This window comes from Syngnathus acus, chromosome 2 (genome assembly GCF_901709675.1).
Source record: "Syngnathus acus chromosome 2, fSynAcu1.2, whole genome shotgun sequence".
In the NCBI taxonomy this organism is placed as follows: Eukaryota; Metazoa; Chordata; class Actinopteri; order Syngnathiformes; family Syngnathidae; genus Syngnathus; species Syngnathus acus.
This window is the reverse complement of record NC_051088.1, coordinates 7,267,152-7,291,884: the sequence shown is the minus strand read 5'-3', so window position 1 is coordinate 7,291,884 and position 24,733 is coordinate 7,267,152. Positions and strand designations below refer to the sequence as shown.

At 42.0% G+C, this 24,733-nt stretch overlaps 3 protein-coding genes across 6 annotated transcripts in view; all 3 read left to right on the top strand.

Moving 5' to 3' along the window:
* The window catches only part of LOC119116882 (helicase ARIP4-like), a 38,631-nt gene extending 36,009 nt beyond the window's left edge, over positions 1-2,622 (top strand). For all 4 annotated transcript variants that reach the window (XM_037242590.1, XM_037242600.1, XM_037242617.1 and 1 more), the window contains one exon: positions 658-2,622. In XM_037242590.1, coding sequence (XP_037098485.1) covers positions 658-1,712 — 1,055 coding nt within the window. In that variant the 3' untranslated portion in view covers positions 1,713-2,622. The remainder of the gene's footprint in view (positions 1-657) is intronic.
* Positions 2,623-5,742: 3,120 nt separating this feature from the next.
* tmem115 (transmembrane protein 115) lies at positions 5,743-9,974 on the top strand. Its single transcript, XM_037242630.1, has 3 exons — positions 5,743-7,086; positions 7,221-7,585; positions 8,064-9,974. Exons 1-3 carry the CDS (start codon positions 6,595-6,597, stop codon positions 8,341-8,343), a joined length of 1,137 nt encoding a protein of 378 aa, XP_037098525.1. The 5' UTR covers positions 5,743-6,594; the 3' UTR covers positions 8,344-9,974.
* A 430-nt stretch (positions 9,975-10,404) lies between these two features.
* On the top strand, positions 10,405-17,823 carry rhoab (ras homolog gene family, member Ab). The gene is made up of 5 exons (XM_037242642.1): positions 10,405-10,522; positions 13,685-13,841; positions 14,201-14,321; positions 14,959-15,089; positions 15,579-17,823. The coding sequence occupies exons 2-5, from the start codon at positions 13,686-13,688 to the stop codon at positions 15,750-15,752; spliced, it is 582 nt and encodes a 193-aa protein (XP_037098537.1). The 5' UTR covers positions 10,405-10,522; position 13,685; the 3' UTR covers positions 15,753-17,823.
* The last annotated feature ends 6,910 nt before the right edge of the window (positions 17,824-24,733 follow it).

Below are 24,733 nucleotides of genomic sequence, written 5' to 3'. Positions count from 1 at the left end.
CTGAACATAAAGTACTTTTCTACAGCTCAGTGGCCTAGTGGTAGAGTGTCCGCCCTGAGACTGGAAGGTTGTGGGTTCAAACCCCGGCCGGGTCATACCAAAGACTATAAAAATGGGACCCATTGCCTCCCTGCTTGGCACTCAGCATTAAGGGTTGGAATTGGGGGGTTAGATCACCAACTGATTCCCGAGCGCGGCACCGCTGCTGCTCACTGCTCCCCTCTCCCCCAGGGGATGGATTAAAATCACACGGGGATGGGTTAAATGCAGAGGACAAATTTCACCACACCCAGATGTGTGTGTGACGATCATTGGGACTTTAGCTTTAACTTAACTTTTAACATAGAGTAAATTATAACTCTGTAAAGAGGCAGTGTTTGTTTGTCTATACTTCCTGGACACGTGTCAAAAAAATGACCGCACATTAGTCTGACAATTCCCAAGGAGTCTTAATTGTTAAATTAATATCAAAATAAATCTTTCTGGCTGTAGGGTCAAAACTGTAATGCTAAACTGATAGAAATTGCACAAAAGGTCCTGACTGGATCAGGGTGGAACGTTCTGAATTGTCCTTTTTAGCTATTAAGGGCTTTTAGCCATTCTCAAATGAACAGGGTCATAAATGTTTGTTTTCATAATTGTGTTTTTTCTCTTTAGAGCCACAAGGATCTGCAGAGGAGCAGCCAACCACTGGTAGTAGCGGTTGTCCCTCACCTGACCAAGAGCAGCCAGTAACCGACAACAGTTCGCCCTGCCACCTTTCCCCCGACAGCCCAGAGATAATCAATGAGTTGCAGCGTTACACTGCAGGTAAGGGGAGTCAGCCAGAAAGGGAGGACGAGAGCAATGTGGACAAACTGCCTTCAGCTAAACCGGCCCAAAGCAACAGCGACAGTGGAAATGTGTCCCACCCTGAAGCCAGCAGGCCTAATGTCATCCAGCACAGTATGAATGCCACAGCTGCACAAGACTTGAGAATAGGCTCCAAGCGCAAAGCCTCTACTCCACTGCCGGAAGAGCGGGCTAGAAAGCAGCCTGCTGCTGACGAAATCTCCACAGCCTCTTTAGCCTCACAGGGTTTCCCCTACACAGGCGGCTACGGCCTCGTTCAGGGCTTCAATCCCGCCGTGCTGGGTGGCTCATGGGGACACCCGCTCTACATGGGGGCAGGCTCACCTTTCTTCCACTCTTCCCATACGGCTGCACTCGGCGACCCATGTTTCATGCCGGAGCTGTTCGGTTTAAGCGCAGTCCCCACTTCGTCCTCCACCTCAGCGCGGTCCACTTCTACTACCACCGCTGATGTCTCATCTTTCTCATCGCAAACCTTCTCTGCATCAAACGCTTCCACTTTGGCTCCAGGAACCATGCCGCCGTTCACGTTGAGCCCCAGCCTGGCAGGCATGGCGGGGATGCTGCCATCAAGCTTCGCCCTCTCTTATAGTCAATCCCTGGCCAGCTTGTATCGGGGGTCAATGCTCTCCGGCGGGCTTCCAGGTCCAGCGGCCACCCCTGGCCCAGCTGGAGAAAGCTTTCTCTCACAATACCCACCAACCGGCTCCAGCTCTTCCTCTTCATCTTCCCCTTCATCCTTTTCCCCGTCGGCACACTCTGAGGACCAGAGGCCCAGAGTAACTGTAAACGGCAGGAACGTCGGTAGCCCCGACAGCTCGGATGACGATGAGGAAGTCGTTGAAGTAAACAGTCAATGAAAACAATGATGTGTTTGTAATGGGAGCTACATCCTATTTGGGGCAACCTTTAAAAAGATCCTGTGAGGGACAACGGACAATGCAGGAACGTCAGCGTGTCCCTTTTGTGCAAACTGCACAGTCATGTCTTGATGCTGAATCTCTGAAGTTACCACCTGAAGATATAAAAAAAACATTTTACAGGGCAGAAGACAATTGGAGAAATCATAAACCTTGAGGCCTCTACCTTTGACCTCTAATAATCACTGGACAAAATGCCTGCAGTGACTGAAATGGCCTTTTGTTGCTCGTCGTCCAGAGAAAACAAAATGGCAGATTTGCCTGAGGGAAAATGATTTGATATGTTAAATGGTAGTAAGGGTTATTGTGTGTGTGCATCAATTTGCAGGGGTGGGCAAACAATATAGTTAAGAATTGGATTGATTGTGGCAACGATCAATGCTTAATCATGTCTTGAGCCTGTTGAGAGTGAACTACTTGACTGCAACCAGCAAAGGCGCTATTGGTTCAGCTTCAGCTCGGTTTTTGGTGTCTAAAGCTTGACATCACATTTACACAGTCCTCTGCTGTGGCTCTACTCTTCACTAGCAGCATTATTTTTGCTCAAGTTGCTGGATGGAAGGAAGAATTCATACTCTCATCTTGTTAAAATTTTGCCCATCCCTAATTGCCACATCCAATCTTGCAAAAGAAGATTTCTTCAACAAATTTGAAAGAAAGCAGAACTTTTAGAAGCATTTTGAACTTCTCTGCCAGGTGAGCAGAATTGAATCTTTTTGTTCTTGGAAAGACAGATGATGAGGTACAAATGATAAAACCTTAAAAGTCTTCACAGAATGTATTCTTAATCAAATGCCTTTGAACTCGGCCTTTATGATAAAGACCCATACTGAGGCATGTGACATGGGAATATCAGTTTTTCTGCATTCTTTGTGTATTTTACCTTTGCCTAAAAACAGCCAGGGGGAAATGAGGAAAAACTGTGCTCTCTTAGTAGCGGAGAAACAACCACCAATGGAAAATGCCTTTTATCTTTCTGAATGTGAACTGTGAGAGAGAAGATGCAAAGAGAGTTGTTGAAATCTCACCCACAGTCTTACTGTAGCCTAGTGACAAATGATGCAAAACACTCAAGCCTATATACCGTATTTGTACATGCCAACAGGAATCAAGGTGACCCACACCTGAGTTTAGGTTTTTGTGTCGTTGTCTTAGACAGAACTTTATTGTCATTTTGTCAACACTGGTGTGTACAAAACGAAATTTCGTTGCATACGGCTTTCTGTGTGTTGTGATTGCAAATGTGTCAGAAAGAAAGAGATTTGGTTGTTGATATTCCACCTTTTGCTCTGATGGCTTTTCAGTGTTGAGTGCGTCACATTTATTATGACTTAATGTCTTGAAACCATTCTGGGTGAGAGCTTTGCCAAAAACAGCACATCTGTGACCTCGGTCATAAAGGATTGTGTCTTAAATGACCAAAAATAAAAACAATACCATGTTTCCTCAAATAATGGCCATCCGTCTTGTATGAACTTCATGTTCATAGATGTGATTTTTTTTTTTTCTTTCATTCAAACACAGAGTCAACTGCACTGTATTTATGTTGCTCACCAAAACAGTTGAGACAACTGCAATTTTGTCACAGGTTGAATATATAGCAGTACTGATAACATTATGTAAAATTATTCCAAAAACAATTTTGTACATACAAAGACCTCCCCTCCTCTGCAGTTAAGTAAATAAACATCCGTGGCTGCCATTTGTGGAAACATGCTATATAAATACTGAACAGGCCCATCAGGCAGTTTGACCTTAGGGTTAACACAACACTAGACTCCAAAACACCTTTATGTGTAGACAGGGCAAAGAAAAAAAACTTTTTTCATTTTGTGATCAAGCCCCCTCTTAGAGCTGCAGTTAATATGCTGATCACATTGACACCAGTGTACACATGTCCTTTGACACCATTGCATATGTGACAATGTCCTAGCGTCATACAATAAAAAAACAAAACTTCACATGAGTAAGTAGAGAATTGGCAAAGAAAATTATATTTGTGCTTCAATCTGAAATGGCGAGTTTACCTGCTTCATTTTTATTTGGACAATGTTTGAATTTTCCAAGGTGATTTATTTATTACAATGAATATTTATTCATTTGTATTTTTTTTTATATCTTTTGTATTTTTTTAAATTTGTATGGTCATAGAACTTTTGTTGATACTAAAAATGAAAAACAACAACATCTGGTTTAAAAAAAAAAAAAAAAAAAAATGTTCTGTTCCAGAGCATATTTAAAATACAGTTTTTGCTTCTGTGGACCAACCAATCAGTCATAGCCAGGTGAGTGCGCAAGAAATCTGGAGCGATTATCATCCATCCACAAATGATCTCTTAAATGATGCAGATTTGGGTAACTGGTCATTGGGTTGTCTTTTGTTCATCATCATTGAATCTGAAACCCTTTTATCTGTCCGACCACAGATTCCCCCATGAAAGTTATGTAGTGAATGCCTGCTCAAAATTGGATATTAAAATATAAGACATTTGCTTCACAAATGGATAAGCACAAATTATAGATTGTTCAGAGATCATCTTTAATTATTGTTGGAAGTGATTTCTATTTGTTTTTTGTATCAGAAATGGTTGATGGCAAAAGGTATGGATGTCAGCTTGACATTCGCTTTACCAACTGACTTTTATTTTCCAAAGTTTTCAACTTGAATTTGCATATTTATTTAAACGAATCAAAGGAGTCTGTCTGAATTCCATTCGCAGTGACAAGCTTGAAACTGCTGTCTTGCAGGACTAAATATGGTCAAACTCTGATGTGTAGAGAATCCATGGACTGAGTGTGTGATCTTAAATTACAGTGCTCTGAGTAGACAAGTTATTTGTTCGTTTGTTTGTTTTCAGAAGTTTGACAATAAAAGTGTGTTTCAAATGGTACTTTCTCATTTTCTATAATGACACATGTTTCTCACACCTTTAACCTTTACGCATTCACTCTGTTTTGAAAAGAGCTAGATTAAAGTTATATTGTACTCCCTGAAAGAAATTACACTTCTAGGCACATGATCCAGATATTCAAGCAGTTCAGTATCGACAGTATTTAATGATACGTACAGTACTTTAAATTAAATGGGTTGATGGAATGCATGTATTTGTAACATAAAAGTTAATACACTATAGGTATAAGCATACATCAATTTAGTTAAATGCCACCAAAGCACGTGTCTTTTTTTTTTTTTACAACAGTCATTCAACAAACAGCGAGAATATTTTGTCACATTTCACGATTTGCTAGATCAGAGATGTCAAACTCAAGGCCTGTCACATCATTTTATGTGGCCCACGAAAACAAATTGTGCACCGACTTCATGTGTCAAGACTAAAATTACAAATTGTCCTCACTTTTAAAAATAGAGATATTGCCATAAATTATTACCGATCATCTTTTTAAAATATTTGAACAGTTTTTACTAGTCTCTGATCTCAAAACTAGTTATTTGTCAGGTTGATGTGTAGCCTATAGTGCAGGGGTGTCAAACGCGGGCTGCATTGTAGTCATAGCTTCTTTCGGAGGGCCATTATGACTGTCAACCCAAATAAATGTATGAGCACCCCATATTTTATACAGTAAAAGCTACAAAACAAACTGACAAATAACTCGTTTTCAAATCAGACGAGTAAAAACTGGTCAAATATTTAAGAAAAAAAAGATATCAAAAGTGAAGACAATTTGCAATTCTAGTGATGACACACGAATTTGATGCACAATTTGTCTTCGCGGACCACATAAAATGATGTGGCGGACCGTATCTGGCCCCCAGGCCTTGAGTTTGACACCTTTGCTATAGTGTATATAATTTAAGGCGCTGATAGTCAGAATTGCCCTCCGCAGGAATAATGAATTCAAATTGGAAATCCATTTCAAACGGGAAATTTCTTGGGCACTTTTGTATAAATGAACTCAGTTTCCCAATGAACTCAGTTTCCCAGCATGCTCGTGTTTTAAAAAAGTTACGTGACTTGACGCCTTTTCGCCGAGTGCAGATGACGGTGGCAGGCAGTGGTTTTGAAGCTGAGTCGGGTTTATGACCGGAGTCGTACTTTATGCTTGTATACTTCCACTAGCATTCCAAGGAGCAAAGTAGATTTAATTGAAAATGAGAGTCTGGGAAAAAAGATATTGGCCGTTAACGAGGAAATATTGATCAATGACGTGAACTGTCAAACGTATCCGGGGTTGTGTTTTGATGAAGGCCTGTTGCTGGCTACAAGGGAATGCTCCAATTTGTCTGGTAGATGTCGAGACTGGGTGATCTGTGGACGGGATTGCTGGTCCATCTTACATTGCGAGAGGTTTGTCTTCTATCAAAAGATAATCCAGACGTGTTTTGTGCTTCTCCATGGCGGGCACACACCACCAGCTCACAGCTTCTTCGGTTAGCCAGCCAGCTAACATTAGCTTGCCCGTGTTGACAAGCTAACTGGCAAGATATCTCAAGAATTTGGGACTTTGGAGCACTTTGTCTCCTAACATTGAAACAATTTGTTCTTGCTGCATACTCCGTAGATCCCCCTCGAAGGATTGTAAGCAAATGTAAAAGCAAATCACAAGATCTCCTAGCTAAAACGTTAACAGCCCTTTGCACCGCGCGTCTTATTTCCCTCTCGTCCAAGATTTGAAGTGTAGTTTAAGCGTAGATTTTCAGTTCAACGTAATGAAATCTTCTCCTGCCTACTCGACTACTAAGGTAGCTTCCAGAGAAATGAGGCTTGTGGATTCAAGTGTCAATTCTCTGGCTTGCTGTTAACCTCAAAACGACGCCACTTGGTCTGTGAGCTGTTTGTGCTCTGAAGGGATCCTTCTCACCATGAATCGTTATCTGCCTGTGGCAAGGCAGCACTTTCTGGCTGCGCTAGCAAGCACTAGTGTGGTTGTGAAAGCCATCAGTGCTCTGGTGATTCTCCTCTACCTGCTCTCCTGGGCTGTGGACACATCATATGCACTGGGGGTTACCCCCGGTTATCTGTTCCCTCCTAACTTCTGGGTGTGGACTCTGGTCACCCACGGAATCATCGAGCAGCACGTGTGGGGGGTGGTGGCCAATGTTGGGACTGTGATGTCCTGTGGGCGCCTGCTGGAGCCTTTGTGGGGTGCCCTGGAACTGCTGATCTTCTTTGCAGTGGTAAATGTATCTGCAGGCCTTCTAGCAGGCCTCTCCTACTTCCTCACCTATGTGGCCACCTTCGACCTGGACTTCCTGTTTGCTGTCCGCGTCCATGGAGTGGCTGGCTTCCTGGGAGGTGTCCTGGTGGCACTGAAGCAGACCATGGGGGACACGACAGTACTCCGAGTTCCACAGGTGAGGCTAAGATTATTTGGTATGCGCTGATGCCAGCTGGAAGAAGCATGTCTTTCGTGAGAATAGGGCTTGACTTTTGACAAACAATTTATTTTCCCATCTAGAATTAAAACCCTCTCTTCTCTAATTGCCAGGTAAGGCTCAAAGCAGCCCCAGCTTTGAGTCTCTTCCTCCTGGCCTTGCTGCGCCTCTCAGGCCTGCTGGAGAGCTCCGCCCCCCTGGCCTCATACAGTTATGGCGCCCTGTCTGGCTGGGTATACCTACGCTTCTACCAGAGGCACAGCAGAGGCCGCGGCGACATGTCGGATCACTTTGCCTTTGCGAGTTTCTTCCCTGAGGCGCTGCAGCCGGCAGTGGGCCTACTGGCGGGATTGGTTCACGCCACCCTAGTGAAGGTGAAGGTGTGCAGGAAGATGGTGAAGAGGTACGACGTGGGCGCGCCGTCGTCCATCACCATCAGCCTGCCGGGGACAGACCCGCAGGATGCTGAGAGGAGGAGGTGAGTCAGGAGATTAAATGAATCATACCATGTTTTCATGCAACAAATTATTATTTCATTAAAAACTGAGGCCCGGCGGATATGGATTTACGGGTACGCCACCACCCCTCCCCACCTCTCTATTCCCCCCTATTGACTATTATGTCCTCCCAAGCGCGTGCTTTTTCTTCTGATCCAGCTTAACACTACTGTGATTGGAATTGAGCAAAATCTTTGAGAATTACCTTGACATTTTGTAACATTCTGGTTTTGGTTGACGAAAATAGCATCGTTTTTATTTTGTAAACCACATTTAGGAATTACCGATTTAGTTACCGTTATTGTCACGTGACCAGCATTTTTCTTGCGTCTCCTCTCCCTCACGTGATAATGTCTGAACAGAAACACGAAAACAAAAAAGTGATGACAAGGTAGGGGATTTGCTCTTCGTCTTTGTGGTATGGGCAAATAAGTCACAATCTTGTCCTCCTCTGCACAGACAACTGGCTCTCAAGGCTCTGAACGAGCGTCTAAAGCGTGTGGAGGACCAGTCAGCTTGGCCTAGCATGGACGACGAGGAAGATGATGTGGACGAGATCCGGACCGATACGCAGCCCCTCCTCCCTCGTGACCCTCCATCCTCAGTGCCCCGGCCAGCAGCGGGGGGCGCTGTCGGCATGACCCTCTCTTCCACTTCCTCGATGTCGCAGAGCGGTGCTGCACAAGCCAAGCCAGAGTCGAGCATCATCAGTTTCGAGGACGCACCTTCTAGATCGTAATAGACACGATGGGCATGTCACTGGCAGGCCTAACTTCAACGATAGAAGGCGGTGGACCTGTTTATACGCTGTTAATTTCACCGTCAACTCCAAACGTGGATTTAGCGTGTCTTGTCACTTGACACGTACTGGATTTGCTCCGTGTGGTCAGGCAGGCAGGCCTACACTTCCTCCTTGCATACAGGCGCAAGTTAAGCAGCCATTCTCGTGTGCTGAATTAATCCCAACTGAGCTGAGCAATGTGCACCGCTCTGTGAGGTTTCTTTTTGTTTTGTTTTTGCTTTTTAAATAAATGGCAACTTGGATGTACAATTCCTTTGCTTTTTTCACAGCAGACCACAGATGTTTGCCAAGGGAGTGCTCATTCATGACAGGCTCCCAAAAAGACAGACTCTGTACAGGTTACTTTGCTGTCAAGGTTTTGGTTTGGCAACCCACAAAAGGTTTCGGCAGCACAAGCAGCACGAGACGGGAGGGAGGTTCTAGCAGATTGGCAATGGGCAAAAAATATCTTTGGGATTTGAAAGCAAAGTGCCAGCTGTGACTATTTTGGACCAGTTTTATGACTTGTCTTTTTTCCTCCTGTTTTGGTCACAACTTGACAGTAACAACTTTCCATACACGCATATTGGATGTCTTGCGTTAACATCTGATCTGTCTGATGTTTTAGGTCGACTCAATGTCTAATCCTGTGTCCTACTTGATTTACTGTTTAAGAGTTGAGCGGGTTTGCATACTGTCAATACTTTTGTTTTGTTATACAGTCAAATTTTATGGATTTGGTTCTTTTTGTTTGTGCTAACTTTTACAGAGGACAAACCGAGAGAGGACACCTGCACTGAGTGGTAGTCAGCATAGTTTGTGCTTTTTTGGGGGCTTGATGCATTCATAGAATTGCTTTATTTTACAGATTAAGACACATGGTTCCATAGATCAAGTGCATGATCAAAATCATGGTCAGATTATGGCAGGCAAGTCAATTAGACAAAAAGGAACATGTTTAGGATACAAACACAGAGGAAGAAATTGTGGCATGTCTTGGTTGTATTACGATATGATGTTGGTTCGACAGACTACGGGTTGGTTTCTTTTATGTTGGGAAAATGCAGTTTTTTAATGGGTCAGTTGGTCATCGTTGATCAAAGTCCAACTGATTTCAAATCAAACTTGGTCAAAAGCTGAAAAAATAATGTTGGGTTTGGACCGATAGAAATTTGTATAAGGGATACTATAAGGGATTTTGAGCATGTGATGAAATAGTATGGTAATGAACTGATAACTCCAGAGAGCATTTTTCCTGGCCTTGTGTGCAACTCTCAAAAGCGGAAATGAAACTTGTACAAAGTTAGGTTATGAACAATGTGTTTGATGACTGCATCATATGTTTTCATTAATTTTATAAAATGCTCAGATGACTATGAAAACAGACATTGCCTTGAACTGAATGGTTCTGCACCCCTGATTTCAAATCATGCTTGAGTGGGATGAAGGATTTTCAAAGCCAAACCGTTATTTTCTGTTTGATTTTTAATTATTAGACAAAATAGCCCAATTGTTTTACTGCTGACCATTAAAGACCAACTTTCAGTAGCACTCGTTATAAAAAATAAAATAAAAATGTGCAAAAGCAAGTTCTGTATACCTTATGATTTTATACGTTGTATGATTTTGGTTCATAGGTGAGTATTCCACTTTAAAGTCAGAATTCTGTACACGGCAACTATGGGGTTTTTTTCCAAGTAATGTCCCAAACTGTCCACTGGGTGGGGCAGTTTGCCCAGACTACTGACAGATAACGCTCGGTGAGCGCTTTTCATCCTGACGGGGGGACTGCAGTAATATACATTGTAAACACCAAATGATAATTGTTTCAATTAAGCACGTGTGCCAGTTGATGAATTACATGATATCATTCATTGATATCATTGAATATATTGTTGCTTCCGTGGCAGCGTTATTGAACGTGTGCGCGCTTCATCACGATCAACGTTAACGTGCTCGCGCAGGTGTGGCTCTCGAGCACGCGCTCGACGCCCCTCCCCCTCTCACCAACCTTCCTCGCGCGCTCCCGTGAAGCATTGCATTGTATGAAAGTAGTACGCTGACGGGCTGCACTGGTGGCGCGACTCTTCTCCTTCGAGCACTACTGTCTGTACTTGTCAGTCCGCACGCACTGCAGGTAAAACTTTACTTTCTGTACATTCACTCAAGTAGGGATGTTTATCCTTCTGCCTCGAAGCAGGCAAAAGTGTAGTTAAAGTTGCGCTGGTCTAATAACGCTGACCAGGTTCGCCGACGCTAGCTTCGTAAGCTTTTTTTCCCTCCCTGACGACCTCCATTGCTAAATGCCGCTTCCGCACTTTCCAGACAGTTGAGCTCAAGCTGAAAGACGCTCTCATTTGAATGTAGGATCATCAGTGGTGTAAACAACACCGACAATCTCACAAGAGCAGCCTCATAAATACGGTCATCCATTTATTTTTAAGAAAATCGAAACGTTGACATTTGGCCTAGATTGTCGAAACGGCTGTAGTCAAACAAAGAGGCTGTCTTCTCGACTTGCCTCGGCAGAGCAGGCGGCTGGCTCGTTGACTTTTCATTAAACCGGTTCAGAATCAAAGACAGACCACAATAAGGTATTAATTCCTCTTCGTTCTTATGTTTTTGTTCGGTGCGATAAATGATTGTACACCGAACTCCACTTATTTTAAAACGCCTTAGAGCAACGTACAATTTTAAATGCAACCCTTACATATTGGATTTTCTTAAAATCTTTATCATTCAGTCATACGTCAAACATGTTTTTTTGTGATTTATCTTTTTTTCTTTCCGCCGGGTGTTGAATTTGAAATGAGGCCACCTACACGTTCTTCCACTGCGGACACACTAGCCATCTGTTGCCTCTGTGATGACGCCATCTTTCTGGTGACCCACCCAGTGGCAGGCTGCTTTAAAAACACTGGTTTTACTGGGAAGCTCTCGTTGGAAAGGCACAATCCCCTCTCTATGCTCCGGTGGTTTGGGCCATTAAAACAAGGGATGTAACGATCCCGCTTTTTTTCCCCAGACCAAATTCTTCTAGACCTACTTACAGTATATTTGAGTACTCAGCAATGCCAAATACTGATAATTGATAATGCCATGATGCATTGCATTTTTGATGAAAAATGTAAAACCTGTAAGAAGTGTAGCTTATTTGTCGCCATGGAGGTGATGATTCCTGCCTTAAGACTGCATGATGCGTTACAACGCTGCACGAGACAAAGGTCGTTGCGAGCTAGTTGATACTTCGTCCTTGGACTACCTGCGGCAGGTGATGCGAGTGACATGCGTGTTCCAGTCCAATGAAGCTTTTTCGGACCGTCTCAGCGGTGGATTCTCGTTTTGCTATACGGTGTGTTTTGCTGATAAGCAAATTGCAAATTTTAACTCGCAAACTGCGATGCAAAACCACGTATTTTGAGTCTTGTCTTTTTTAGGCTGTTTATTGCACACCCTTTCATGACCATACTGAAAAGAAAACAAAACCAACCATTTGTCGGCACTGACTGTTTATTATCATTTTATTGTCTTCTTTCTATGTGGTTTCAGCTTTTGATCTGTGCCCCAAAATGTCATTTGTAACTTTACATTATTTGAAGACATACCTCTGAATGAATTGTAGTTGGTGGAAAACATGCCGCGTGAAGCAAAATCTTCTTTGCTTAACATGAACCAAACATTTGCCCTGTAAGCTAGACCTATTCCCATTCGCCCATTTGTATACATCAGTGGCAAGGAGCTCTGAGACTTAAGCGATAAATATTCCATCTAAGTGCTTTGGGGTGTCCCCAATGCTCACTGCGCAGAGAATAGGTCCCCTTGATAATTGACGCCATGAGCACAATTTCCAGGTCATGGATGTAGGAGAAGGGTTGCAGATGAGCAGCAAAACACGCACCCGTGGTCTCATTAGCCATCATTTTAATTTTGAGAGCAGGTTGCCTTGAGACAGTGATTGTTCATCTCAACTGCATTCCCTGGGACGAACACACACGTCCTTTTTTTTTGGGGGGGGGGGACAACAACCTGGTTGTTCGTTAAATGTTCGGAAACCTTATTCATTTTGCATTAGAATTTGACGCGTCTTTGTCAGCCATGTGTAATTTGACCTGATTTTGTGTGTGCGTGTCATTGAGGCCTTTGTGCTCGGTTTAGATTTAAGTTCTACTAAAAGCTTGAAGACCGTGCAGTAAAAGGAAATGACTTTTGAGTTCAGACACAACAATCTTCCATGTTATGGTAATAGGGATTTTCCTGTTGTCGTTTTTTTTGCGTGTCTCACCTTTTTTTTTTCTTTTCTTTTTTTTTATCTTCCTGCTGGTGTTTTCCTCTTCCGGTTCTTGTTCTACTTTAACGGAAAGCCACTCATTAATAAAGTGGTTACCCGCATTGATATCCACCCTCAGTATGCTTTGTGGTGTGCTTTGGATCAATATTTGTCGGCTTTTTATTTTTTATTAGTCAGTGCTGAAGCAGCCGTCAGTGTCTGTGATGGCCCGCCTTACAGCACCAAGGTGGCATTTGTTGAAGGGGTGGGGACATTGTTATCAAGACTTGGTCAAACATTGGTCAACACATGCCTCCAGGCTGCCGCTGCCCCATTTCAGGAGCCCTTTCTTCTTGTTCAAGTCATCGAGGGAACGCTCTAATATTTTTGACAAGACTGTCCTACTTAGGTTACTCATCTACCGTGACGCTTGCGGCCTTTTGTCAGACATTTCACTGTCTAATCGTGAATTAGTTTAAGGATAATTCCAAGATTAGAAAAGAATGTCTAACCAATAACGCCAACCAGCAACAACATTAAGACCACTTTGGCTTTATGATAACGTTGCATTACATATTCTGCCGTTTTGTAAGGTACTGATGCCATGTTTTGATTGCCGCTGTCAGAGAGGCAATATTCTTAAACCAAATTTGTTGTATGTATGTAGTTTATAGTGTAGCGTTGTGCAACTGCGTGAGCAGTTTTCCATTGTTGTAACTGGAGCGTTCTAGTGTTGGTAATTTTGTTGGTGTTTGGGAAAATATTTTCTTTCATTGGCCTTACATAATGATGCCGATTGAGTCGAGTTCAGTGGAAAACAGCACAATTGCTCCGGAGGTCCTCATTTTCCCATTTGTGTACTTGCTTGTTTCCCAATAACTGGTGTGTTTCTTCCTTTGCGGCGCTTTGCTGCCAGTATATCACAGTACACGCCGCGAGGTAATTGCTTTACATTTGATGGTTGGATGTGCTGTAAAAATAGCAGCATATCAATTTATTTTGCTAACCCCCACCCTTCCTTCCCTCTTCAGGGATGGCAGCCATCCGTAAGAAGCTGGTGATAGTTGGCGATGGAGCTTGTGGGAAGACCTGCCTTCTGATTGTCTTTAGCAAGGACCAGTTCCCCGAGGTGTATGTCCCCACTGTGTTTGAGAACTATGTGGCCGACATAGAAGTGGATAGCAAGCAGGTACGAAATAACACTCACTGATGGTGTGCCACTATTGCACATTCAGTTATCTTGTCAAACAATTGCCATGTTATTTCACATAAGAATAACAAGCGGTTAACTACTAATGTAATGTGAAATCATGTTAAAACTATAAAATACACCTTTTGTTTTTTGTTTTTTTTAAAAAATGGATGTTGTGCTGCACCATGTTTACTTGGCTTTGTGCGATTGCACTACCATGTAGAGTTTAAACATACTGCAGTCAATCAATGCAATTCTTCTGATTGTGTAATTGTATTGTCGTGCAGTCAAACACACACCAAGTCTTCTATGCCTGGAAAATCAAATCAAAATAACCATTTGTATGTGTGTTTCAGGTGGAATTGGCGCTGTGGGACACGGCCGGTCAAGAGGACTATGACAGGCTCAGACCGCTCTCTTATCCAGACACTGACGTCATTCTCATGTGCTTTTCCATAGACAGCCCTGACAGCTTGGGTGAGCGTAAACACAGTCATGCGCATCAATCAATTTTGTACTGCTTCTCTCCTCTCCAGCCATTTTGATGAGCAACATAGGTACTTTCCGGGGTTACTTAATTCATTTGATTTCCAAATAATCGTTAAAGCCGTTCGTTGATTAACTGCCAGAGCAAGTCGCTGCAGCACAAGCAGCGGCAAGCAGCCATGCTGCAAAATTACACGCAATGCACTTTCTGCTATTAGGATTATGAATATGGAAATGGGTTCATATGAAATCATGTGATGAAAGTGCTGGATAATTTAAACGTCATGCATAAATGTGATTAAACGAGTAGAAAATGTCCATTACCTGGTATGTTAGTCATAAAAACAAGGTAAGAGTGCTATTCTGCGCTCTTAGAGACATGATTACCTTTGTTTACAAGTACAATGTTGTATTTTGATTTGAACAGCACAGTGCATGCAAACAGCCTGAAATGAATGTTTCACTGGTTGCTTGGTTTCACCCAGAACAAATATGAATGCAATTTCTTTCCCTTTGTCTGGCTTATCTGATATCTGGAAAACCTGGTTTCAAACATTCATGAAATGTGTCTTGTCAAACGCACTGCCTCGCCTAACCAACAAATGATTTCATTTTCTTTTGCGCACAGAAAACATTCCAGAGAAGTGGACACCTGAGGTAAAACACTTCTGCCCCAACGTTCCCATCATCCTGGTTGGAAACAAGAAAGACCTGCGCAATGATGAGCACACACGCCGGGAGCTGGCTAAAATGAAGCAGGTGCTTGATCTCATTTAACATACATAGTCAGGTCAACAGCCACTAGTCCATTAGATGACTGAGCAGAAATGTTGCCATGTGCTTTGTTCAAGCGGTCTTTAGCGCTCTTTCTGTTTTGTCCTTTTTCTGGTTGTTCCAATTTCTGTTAACTTGATATTGACTAGTTGGCTATGAACAAAGAATTTTAAATGGGATCTTTGCATTTGATTGAGTCCATCTGTTTGTGCTATTTGATAAGAAGGATTACTGAACAAAGATTCCTACACTAGCTTCTCAAGCTAGCTAGCTAGCTTCCCAGTAAGTTAGCAAGGTAAGGTGATGCATGAGGTGCATCAGAAGTACAATGTTTAGGGGCCATCCTTGTGCATCTGTTATTTTTTGCTTCCAGTTGCATGCTGCTAATGGTATGTTAATGTTATTTAAAACTTTGTTGTGTTGAAGCAGTATTGGTGGTAAGACATGGTATTAATTGTCTTTTTTGTCCAACAGGAGCCAGTGAAGTCTGAGGAAGGCAGGGACATGGCTGGTCGGATCGCGGCATTCGGCTACATGGAATGCTCTGCAAAGACCAAGGATGGCGTGCGGGAGGTGTTTGAGATGGCCACAAGGGCGGCGCTGCAGGCTCGCCGCAGAAACAAGAGCAGTAAATGTGTACTGCTGTAACGTGGCAGTTATTGTGGGACTGTTTGCACCCGGCCTGTTGTACCTGTGGCCAGGGAGGGATAGAAGAATTAGTAGACGGCGTACAGGAGGGAGGTCAGCAAAAGACTGCAGTTAATGGCTCCCGCTATAAAATGGCTGTTTGTCGGACTGAATTTACCCAGAGACTTTTGTTTGGGAAGCTACGAAGGAGAGGGATTGGATGTGGGCAAATAACGACGACCTTTGTAAACCTTTGGCCTTCTAATTTGGTGGGAACTTGACACCATCCAAAGACCGCTTGTCCTCACCCCGCCCAACACCGAAGGTCATTAAGAGATCCTGCCCCTGCTCAAAATCTAGCCATGCGTGATCATTTGTGGTGGGGATGTTCCGCTGACTGTGTTATGTTTGGATGGCAACCTTAGTTTCCTCTTTGAATGACTTGACGGGTCAGGGCACAGCAAGTACACGTAAATAATGGCTGCCAGTGGGATAGTTAACCCCGATTGTGCAGGCAAGGCAATCTGCCCTCTGATGAGGCTACGTGTACAGTTAAAATTCTCACTTTGGCTCAAATTTAGGTGTGCCTACCACAAGACAACCTGAATACTGGTGTCTGGAAACATTTTGTTCCTGTGTGCACCTCTAGCTGACCCCCTCCACTTCAGATACGATGGTTTTACAGCCTCAAGGCATGATGTCTATGTGAGGCTAATCCTGTGCTTACAGGACTACTCAGCCCTCACCTCACATTTCTATTATCCCACTGTTGCAATTGACAAACCGTTGCCCCCTCTTGCTATTATTTAAAGTACTTGTAAGATGGTGATTATGATTCGGCAATTATGACATTAACACGCACACCCCCACCAACAATAATATCATGGGTTCTAAAAATGACAAACCAATTAAAAGGGGGCCCAGTGGAAGGATTTATAAGCCCGTCAAACTCTTCTCGTCTGCTCCCCATTCCTCCTCCACACAACTGACTGCTGGTGCTGATCTTCTAGCTGTAGACCGGGACAAAGAACGTGGATACTAAGTATTGTGTTTTAGATGCGCGCCACCACTAATCTCTTGATCTAGGAGTGACGCAATTTGATTTCATTTTATTTTGGGGGCAGAAATGTAGACTTGAAGACAGTAATCGGAAGCCTACATAGCCTGTTGAATCTCGGATCCTGCCTTCAAATGTTATAACACCGAGCTGGAACGGCCCCGAACACACTTGTGTTGAAAGCAATCGCTACCGTAAAGTATTTTTCATACGCTAGTCCTTCTGTTACGGCACAAGTGCGGCTGTTTTGTAGGTTGTCTTTGTAAAATAAGTTTCAGAGAATGCCTGGATCCGCCATGAGCACATTTTACAATTGAATCTGCCTTATCGTTTAAGTGCTGGTACCTGCCGATCCATAAAACTGCATGACAGCCTTTTGGGGGAAACAATGTTCTTCATCACTGTCTAGAAGAAAAAAAAAAAGAATTGAGACCTGGTTAATTGCTTGCTATTAGTTTTATTTGATTAAACATGCTGATGGTGGCCTGTCAGTTTTCCCTCAAATAAAAAAAAAAAAAACTAGTTCCTCTTCCTGGCCTACTGAGATGAGGTTGCTCCAGAAACCTACTCCTGTATTGTTGGATTACACTTTATTTCCTTCTTTTATTTTTAAATGTATTGTTGTCTGTCAGTATTTAAAAGAAGAAAAAAACAGGCAGAACAAGAGCGGACTGCTACTTTTGCTCGCTTTACCTGACCTTACTCTTAACGACCTGTCAATCAGTCCCACCAAATGTTTTTAGACAGTCACGAGAAGATTAATTATTGCTTGGGTCCTGGATTAAGATGTTTTCAAATGCAAAAAAAATGACATTGAGAGGGCCAAAATGTAATGTACAAATCATTTTTATTCCTCATTTTAATGAATGTTTAAATCTTAAATTTTGATGCTGAAGTCAGAACAGGTAAACCAAGCTGTATGCAATGTCTGTAAATATGAATTGTGGGTTTGTTCATACTAAACTATACACACAGGACTGGAAACCGTATTTGTAAACTAGCTTTGGTTTGTGTAATAAATTACTTTCTATAACACCCAGTGCTTTTCGTTCTGAGTCAGAGATGGGACAGAGCTCTTAAAAGTCAATCGATGCACACGCGAGTGTGATGGATGAGAAGTTTTATGAAGTGCCTAGTTTATTGTTAACGTTCCCCCTGGACTCTGATTGAATACTAACTAAAGATGCGAAAAGAGCCCCACCGGAGGGAACGTATTTCTTTTGGATCAATGGTGTAACTGTTAACAAAGGAGGCTTCAAAACATTTATGGGTTACTTCAATCTGACCTGTTATTTCACCGCAAGAGGACTTTTAAACACATTCTCTACTCACTATTCAATCTGTTTGAGTCCAAATCACATCTGATTGCCTGTCAGATCTTGGGAGGCATGTGAAGCTGCAGTAAACTGGATATCAGGTTCAAACGCATGTGTAAATACGTTTGAAAATATTTGCCAGTCAAAAATGTTTGACAGTTTATCAGTTCCACACTTATGTTAGCACTGTACAGCTAACTACTGCAAGTACATACATACACTGAGTGAATGCAAAGCAGCTAATGCCAAAATACAGTATGCTGTTTTGACTGAGCAAGGTGTAGCACCATCCCTGCCTACGATTTCTGACATAATTACTCTAGTTATTTCTTAGCTGTCATGAGTCCTAATTAAAAATGAAATTAAATAAACGCATGCTCATGTTAGCTTAGAATGTCACTAATACTGCACACTGCAGTATTATCTGTCTCAACTGCAGCAGTCTGTTTTCTTTTTGCCCTCAGCTTCATACATTGTATAACTTTAGATCAAAACTCCCTGTAAGCCAAAATAGTCATTTTTCAAGTAGAGGAAAATGAGCTGTTTCTCATTCAGAGTCAACGCAGATGAGGATTTTTGCAATCCTGGGTGAGATGATTGCTGCCTAAAGAGCATAATGCTACTACACCAAGTCCTCTTGGCAGCAGCAGGAGCAGCAGCCGCCTCATACTCTTGACTGATGGCTGTGCTGCAGAGAGGGCTTGTGTGGGATGCAAAGGTGAGCCAGTTTGCTCCGGTGTGGGATGGGACACGTAGCACATCCATATTCACAAACTGCAGGGAGTGTGCAACATAGTGTGGTGTTAGATTATTAGACACCACTTGCACAGGACAGCATGGACAATTTATTTGCTTATTTTTTTTATCTGTATAGTATTATTTGCTTGTGAGGCAATTATGGTTGAGCCCAATGAACTCCGCCTGGCAACAGCAGATTTAATCCGATTTAGATGAAGCTGAGAACTATACAGTGGAACCTACTATACGTAGGTTAACTCTGCTCACTGCAGTAATATAGCCCATACATCCAGTTTACTGCAGTGGTCCTTTTTCTCTCTACCCCTAATCTCTTCTTGAAACAGTAAGCAAAACAGAAAATGTCAAGTTTCAAATCTAAATGTGCTTAGTGCCCCACCCTTTCCCATAGAAAAACACCGCTGGGCCACTGCTGAATAATGAAGATCATTCATAAAGAGCCCTTGTAACCAAACAGTATTCTATTCAGTCAAACACACTAAAAACCTGCAGAGTACATTGTGATGTCAGTAAAGCCTCCCCTTTACTCTTCTCAGTGTATTTATGGAAAATGACAGCAGGCTCTGTTAGAGTGAAACCATAGGCCGGAAGGAAGGAAGGTCGTCACTGCGTACTCCACCCAATGCGGTGGTCAGACACCGTGAAAGAGGCACAACAGAACCCGAGAGCGGAACATTTCAGCAGGGATTGAAGCTGAGAACATTAGCGCAGGTTCTTTTTTTTTTTTTGTTCACAAATCGCCTCGCCCTCTCTTCTAGCTTCTTCTAGACTCCCCTTGCTTCCCTTCCTCCTCCTCCAGCCCGCGAGTTGTGTGCTGCTCCACATGCTGGTGAACGCCGGTTTTATATACCGGGCTATTTTTAGCCAACTATTTTTAACCAATATGCTTTCGTCGCCTGCTTGAAATCTCCAATGAAACTGGACGCAGGGCACACGAAATGTCCAATGGGAGGACGGAGAATTAGAAAGGAGCGGAGCTTGTACAAACTGCAGTGATGATGGACGAGATCGTCGAGAAAAAGACTTGTCACTCTGCATCTATTACTCAGTCGCTATTTTTAAATTTTTATTGTAATTATTATCTCTATCTGAAGCACTGACCTATTTAAAACATAAATTCCAATATTTCTTCCATAAAACTGTTTTAATTAATTCACTTAATTTAGAAGCGTTTCTCTTCTCTTGCCTCTTCTCTCCCCACTGAAGGTCAAGGTACCATATTTTCATCCACGCCAATACTATATTTTAGAGCAGTGGCGGAGTTACATGGTGGCCACCACTGGTCACTTTCATGCCAGCCTCTTGGCCACCACCACATCTAGAGGAGGAGTTTGATACTTCCGAATTTCCTTCCATTTGGACATAGATGAGGCGTGCTTAGATCTCTTGATACTCCCCAACAAGCCATTTACATTAATTGCATATTAAGAGAACGAATTTATTATTGGTCTGTATGCAACATCGAAAATATGTATCTGTATTTATAGATCTGTATTTAGTAAGATATGTTTGATTCTTACAGTCAGTCACTCAACATACTGAGCATACCATGGCAAGCAACACAACATGGCAGGGAAGTCAGTAAGATAGTGATTCACTAGGGGAACCCCAGTGGAAAAATTCCAGAGATAGTCTATTGTATTGTGCATATATTTCCGTGTACAGTATTAAAGTACGAGTTTTCATCGTGCAATAGCATTGTTCTTAATAGACGATCTCTGATTATGACTGCTGGGACGTCCCCCTGTCAGTGCTGAGGCGCCAGCCCTGTCATTCAACCACTTAACCGAATTTTTCTGCTCAGGAATGTAAAGTACTCGTGTCAAACGTAAAACCCACGAGTAAAAAAATGCTGCTCTATGATATTTTTTTAAATAGGTGATGCAGTGGTAAAAGTGCTGCACTGGTAAAAAAAAAAACACTGCAGACATAAAAATGATTATGGCGTAATCACCTAATATTGGGTGGTGGTCGGCTTCGTTTGTTAAGCACTATAGATGTATACAACTCAACTGTTGACTCTGTTTTAAGTATACGCCGAATTATGAATTAAATTCGTCATAGTTTCATTTAAATAGCTCTATGAATCTATATGGATCTTTTATATATTAGGAAGAAAGTAGGTCAAAAGAGGAAAGGGTATTACGCGCCTTGTGACGTGGTACTGCATTTTAAAGTTTGTTTCCAGAGTAACAGAAAATACATGATAAAAAAAACTAATAAGTAAAAACAATAAAGCAACATATAAGACATTTACTTGACAATATACGCCGTTTAAACAACTCTTGAGATTTGACACCGTTCGCCAGCGCTGGAGGTTGAATTTAAAGCAAAGTTTAAATTACTCTGACATCTAGTGGTAGAAGTTGCACATTACAGAAACGGTGCGTTAAAACGACACCCTCGATGACGTCGACAGATGCTGCACGTCTTGCCCGGCGGATAAGTCAGAATGTCCGACGTGTTGTAGCAGCCATGGTGCCACATCAGTATTCTGCTTGGGGTTGCACAAATTGCCAAGCAGACAGTCATGAATAGATTGTGTGAAATTACCTTTATGGATCATGAATGAGAAAATATAACATTGGGAGACAGAGCGGCTGAAATAGTTAAAAGTGCTCTGTATTCCCATGCATACCTTTAAACAACAATAGAGAAGGTTTAGCTAATGGGAGCCAATTCATGTGAAGAAATTGACCATAAAGCAGACTTTGACTTTTTTTTACTTTGAGTTTGAATATAAATCAGTCACTTACGTGCTATAATTTATGAAGGTTATTACATCAACTTTTGTTCTTTATGCTCACCCTCAGTAAAGCAATTTTAATGGGCAGTCTGAACCAGGGCAAAAATGAGTGTCCTCTTTCAGCCTCAACCAGTTTGTCCATCCCGAGGGCATATTTTTCCCAGGGGGCACAGCAAGGACAAACACTATGCTATTGATGGCCATATCATCGTGGGCTCGTGTCAGTGATCAGATTTGCACAAATTGATTGTATCACATGACCAACATGAGAATGTTGAAAAACGCCAGTCACACTGACTTGTACTGCTTGACAGGACGGTAATGGGAGCTGATCTGATGTATTGAAGGAGAGTGGACAGTTGATGACATTGACATGCAGTACATGCTGCCTTGAGAGCTGAGTCGCATCTCAATGTGTTTTTCCTGCTTGGAGATAAAGCTAGATAAAGCGTTTGACACGCAAATCCAGATCTCATGCTGGGATGAATAATTGTTTTTGACACTATTGTTATTAATGTACATTTCCTCATACCATGTAGGATTCCCAAATATAAAGGGGCGAAAATATTTAAATTATCATCAGACTGTTAAAAACATTGGTAGCTTTAAAACATCACAAAATACATATTGCGCCAACTTATATTGTACACATTCGTAATGAACATTCTTTTCTCACAAGCACATGACTGATGGTCTGAACGGGAGAACGAGACGCATTGACTTGCACATTGTATGGCTCGGAGCTTTCACATGCAATATGGCAATCGCGCTGACGTATCCTCGCGAGCTTTGCAAAGTTTGATCTCCTCTCGGTTGAGTGAGCCCCAAGAAATGACACAAGGTGGCAGCACGATAACAACAGAAAATCTTCTTGCTGTTTTCGGTGAAGGTGCAAGTAAGGCAGGTGGAAGCTTGTCTTCACTGCCATGGACGATCGTTACAAATAGTTTGTCCACATAATTCTTCAAACTCATCAAATGTTGGCCCTCCATCAAGCAATATTTGCAGGTAAAGTGCTTATTTATGATTGCACATTTGGTGTGTGCTGCAGTGAAATCTGTAAGGTCGAGCGTTGATTTGAGTTTTGAATTGGTAACATGGCCAAACTGTTGCCTCAATCTTTGTTAATTGGTTGCAGTGCAGTGCAAAAGATTTTAATTTTAATCTTTGTGCAGTATACAATTATTTGGCATGGGGGTGCTTGCCCACTAATCAACATAATAATTTCGACTCGCACACAGTCTCAGACAATGATTTGGCAGTTATGTTGACTGAAGACTTAATGTCGAGCTGATTTTCACGATTCAAGTTACATTCCTGATTTTGTGGTCATCATCACATTTTTGACACTTTGACGTCATCTTTACCTCCTGTGGTGTTGTCAAAAAAAAGTAAAGCTAAAGTAAAGTTATTTATTAGAGTTAGTAGTTTAGATGAGCTGATTGAGCTTTTGTCGTCATGGATGATGGCAGTTCAAAGTTGCAACATTAGAGGCGTTCCCATCACCAAAATGTCAAAAGTTTAAAGCAACAGTCCCCAATCACTGGACCATGGACTGAAAAGCCCGGCAAATAAATGAATGAATTTGAATAAATAAATAAATAAATAAATAAAATAATTAATATAAATAAATAAATAAATAAATAAATATTTGGTCGTACGTTCAAATCCTTGCTTCAGGTCTCTGGGATTAACACTGCAAAAAAAAAAAAGTTGCTCTTCAAATAAAGTCATCGATTTGCAATTAAAACAGTTTCCAAGCAGAATACTTTGCTCCACTTTATAATAAACAGAATGGAAAAAAAAAGCACAACACAAAACAACCTCCGTATCCACTTGCCGGAGCACTGCTAATCAATATGCTTGCGTAATCAAAGTGGACACTTTGGTCTTGGTATCAGCCCAAGGAATAGACGAACCTCATGCTTCTGAACAAACAGAACAACTGGCTGACAATGAGAGCTCATTAACCGCAGCGTTTACACTCAATCCACGCCACACGGGGAATGTGCACGACAACAAGTGTGTGTTAGTGTCGCTGTGCTTCGTGCAGAAAGGGAGCGGTGAGATGTGAGGTCCATAATGATCTCCGCAGCCAGAGCTCACACAACAATTGACTAATGGATGTCACTTGTCAGCGAGAAAATCAGAGGCTTTTTGTTCGAGTGGGAGGGAGGTTTTCTGTTGCAATTAAGAGGCCCTGTGGTCAGGTCACCAATTATCCCGTCATAATGACCTGATGGCTTAGCGGATGCTAGTTATAATATCAAAAACTCTCTCCTCTTGTCTCTCCATCTCCACACACAGGTTTGTGAAGATCATGGCAATTGGACCACCACTGTATTGTTGGAAAGAGCTACTGCATAAAAAGCACCAGTGATTCAGGTACTGTGTTTAAAAGCGGATTATTTTTATTTCTCTGATGCTTGTTCCTGCAGCGTAACACACATCTAATCTCGCAGAATCAGTGAATGTGAACTGCATTAATTAGGCCAATGTTTGCCGATCTTTGTATGAGCCAAGGTTCCAGTTTTACATTAGAAAATAAGGGTAGTAGAAAACCAAACAAAAGTGCCACCAGAAATCATGATGCTCTTGTCTTGTCAAATTTCAACTTTTTTTCAACTCAATGACTGATGCTGTTGTATGATTGGCAACAGGTGGCTGCAAAGGTTTATTGTACCTCCAGTCAAATTGAAGAACATTTTGCTCACATGTCACTTAACAAACATTATTATATTTGTAATTATTAAACAAGTGAGTTTGAGTTAGGATAGTTTACTACTGATGATTGAGGGATTTATTTTTTCCTGCATTAGGGTATAAAAAGTTTTTTTTTTTTTAACAATTACAGAAAATGTTGCTTCTCAAGTGTTTTAAAAAAGTAATTCTGGTCCTATTCATATTTGTTTTTTAATTTGTTTTATATTTTTATTAACTCATTAAATCATTTAAAAATGCACGGAAAATCTATTAGAATGCACGGAAAATGTATTAGAATTAAAAAGTATCCGGTTCAAACCCAAAACCAAGTTTCCATGCGTGGCCAGGGAATTCGGCTGGCAAACTTGTGAACAGAGAGCAGGGAACCTCTTGCCCATGATGTATGAGAGTAAACACAACTGAA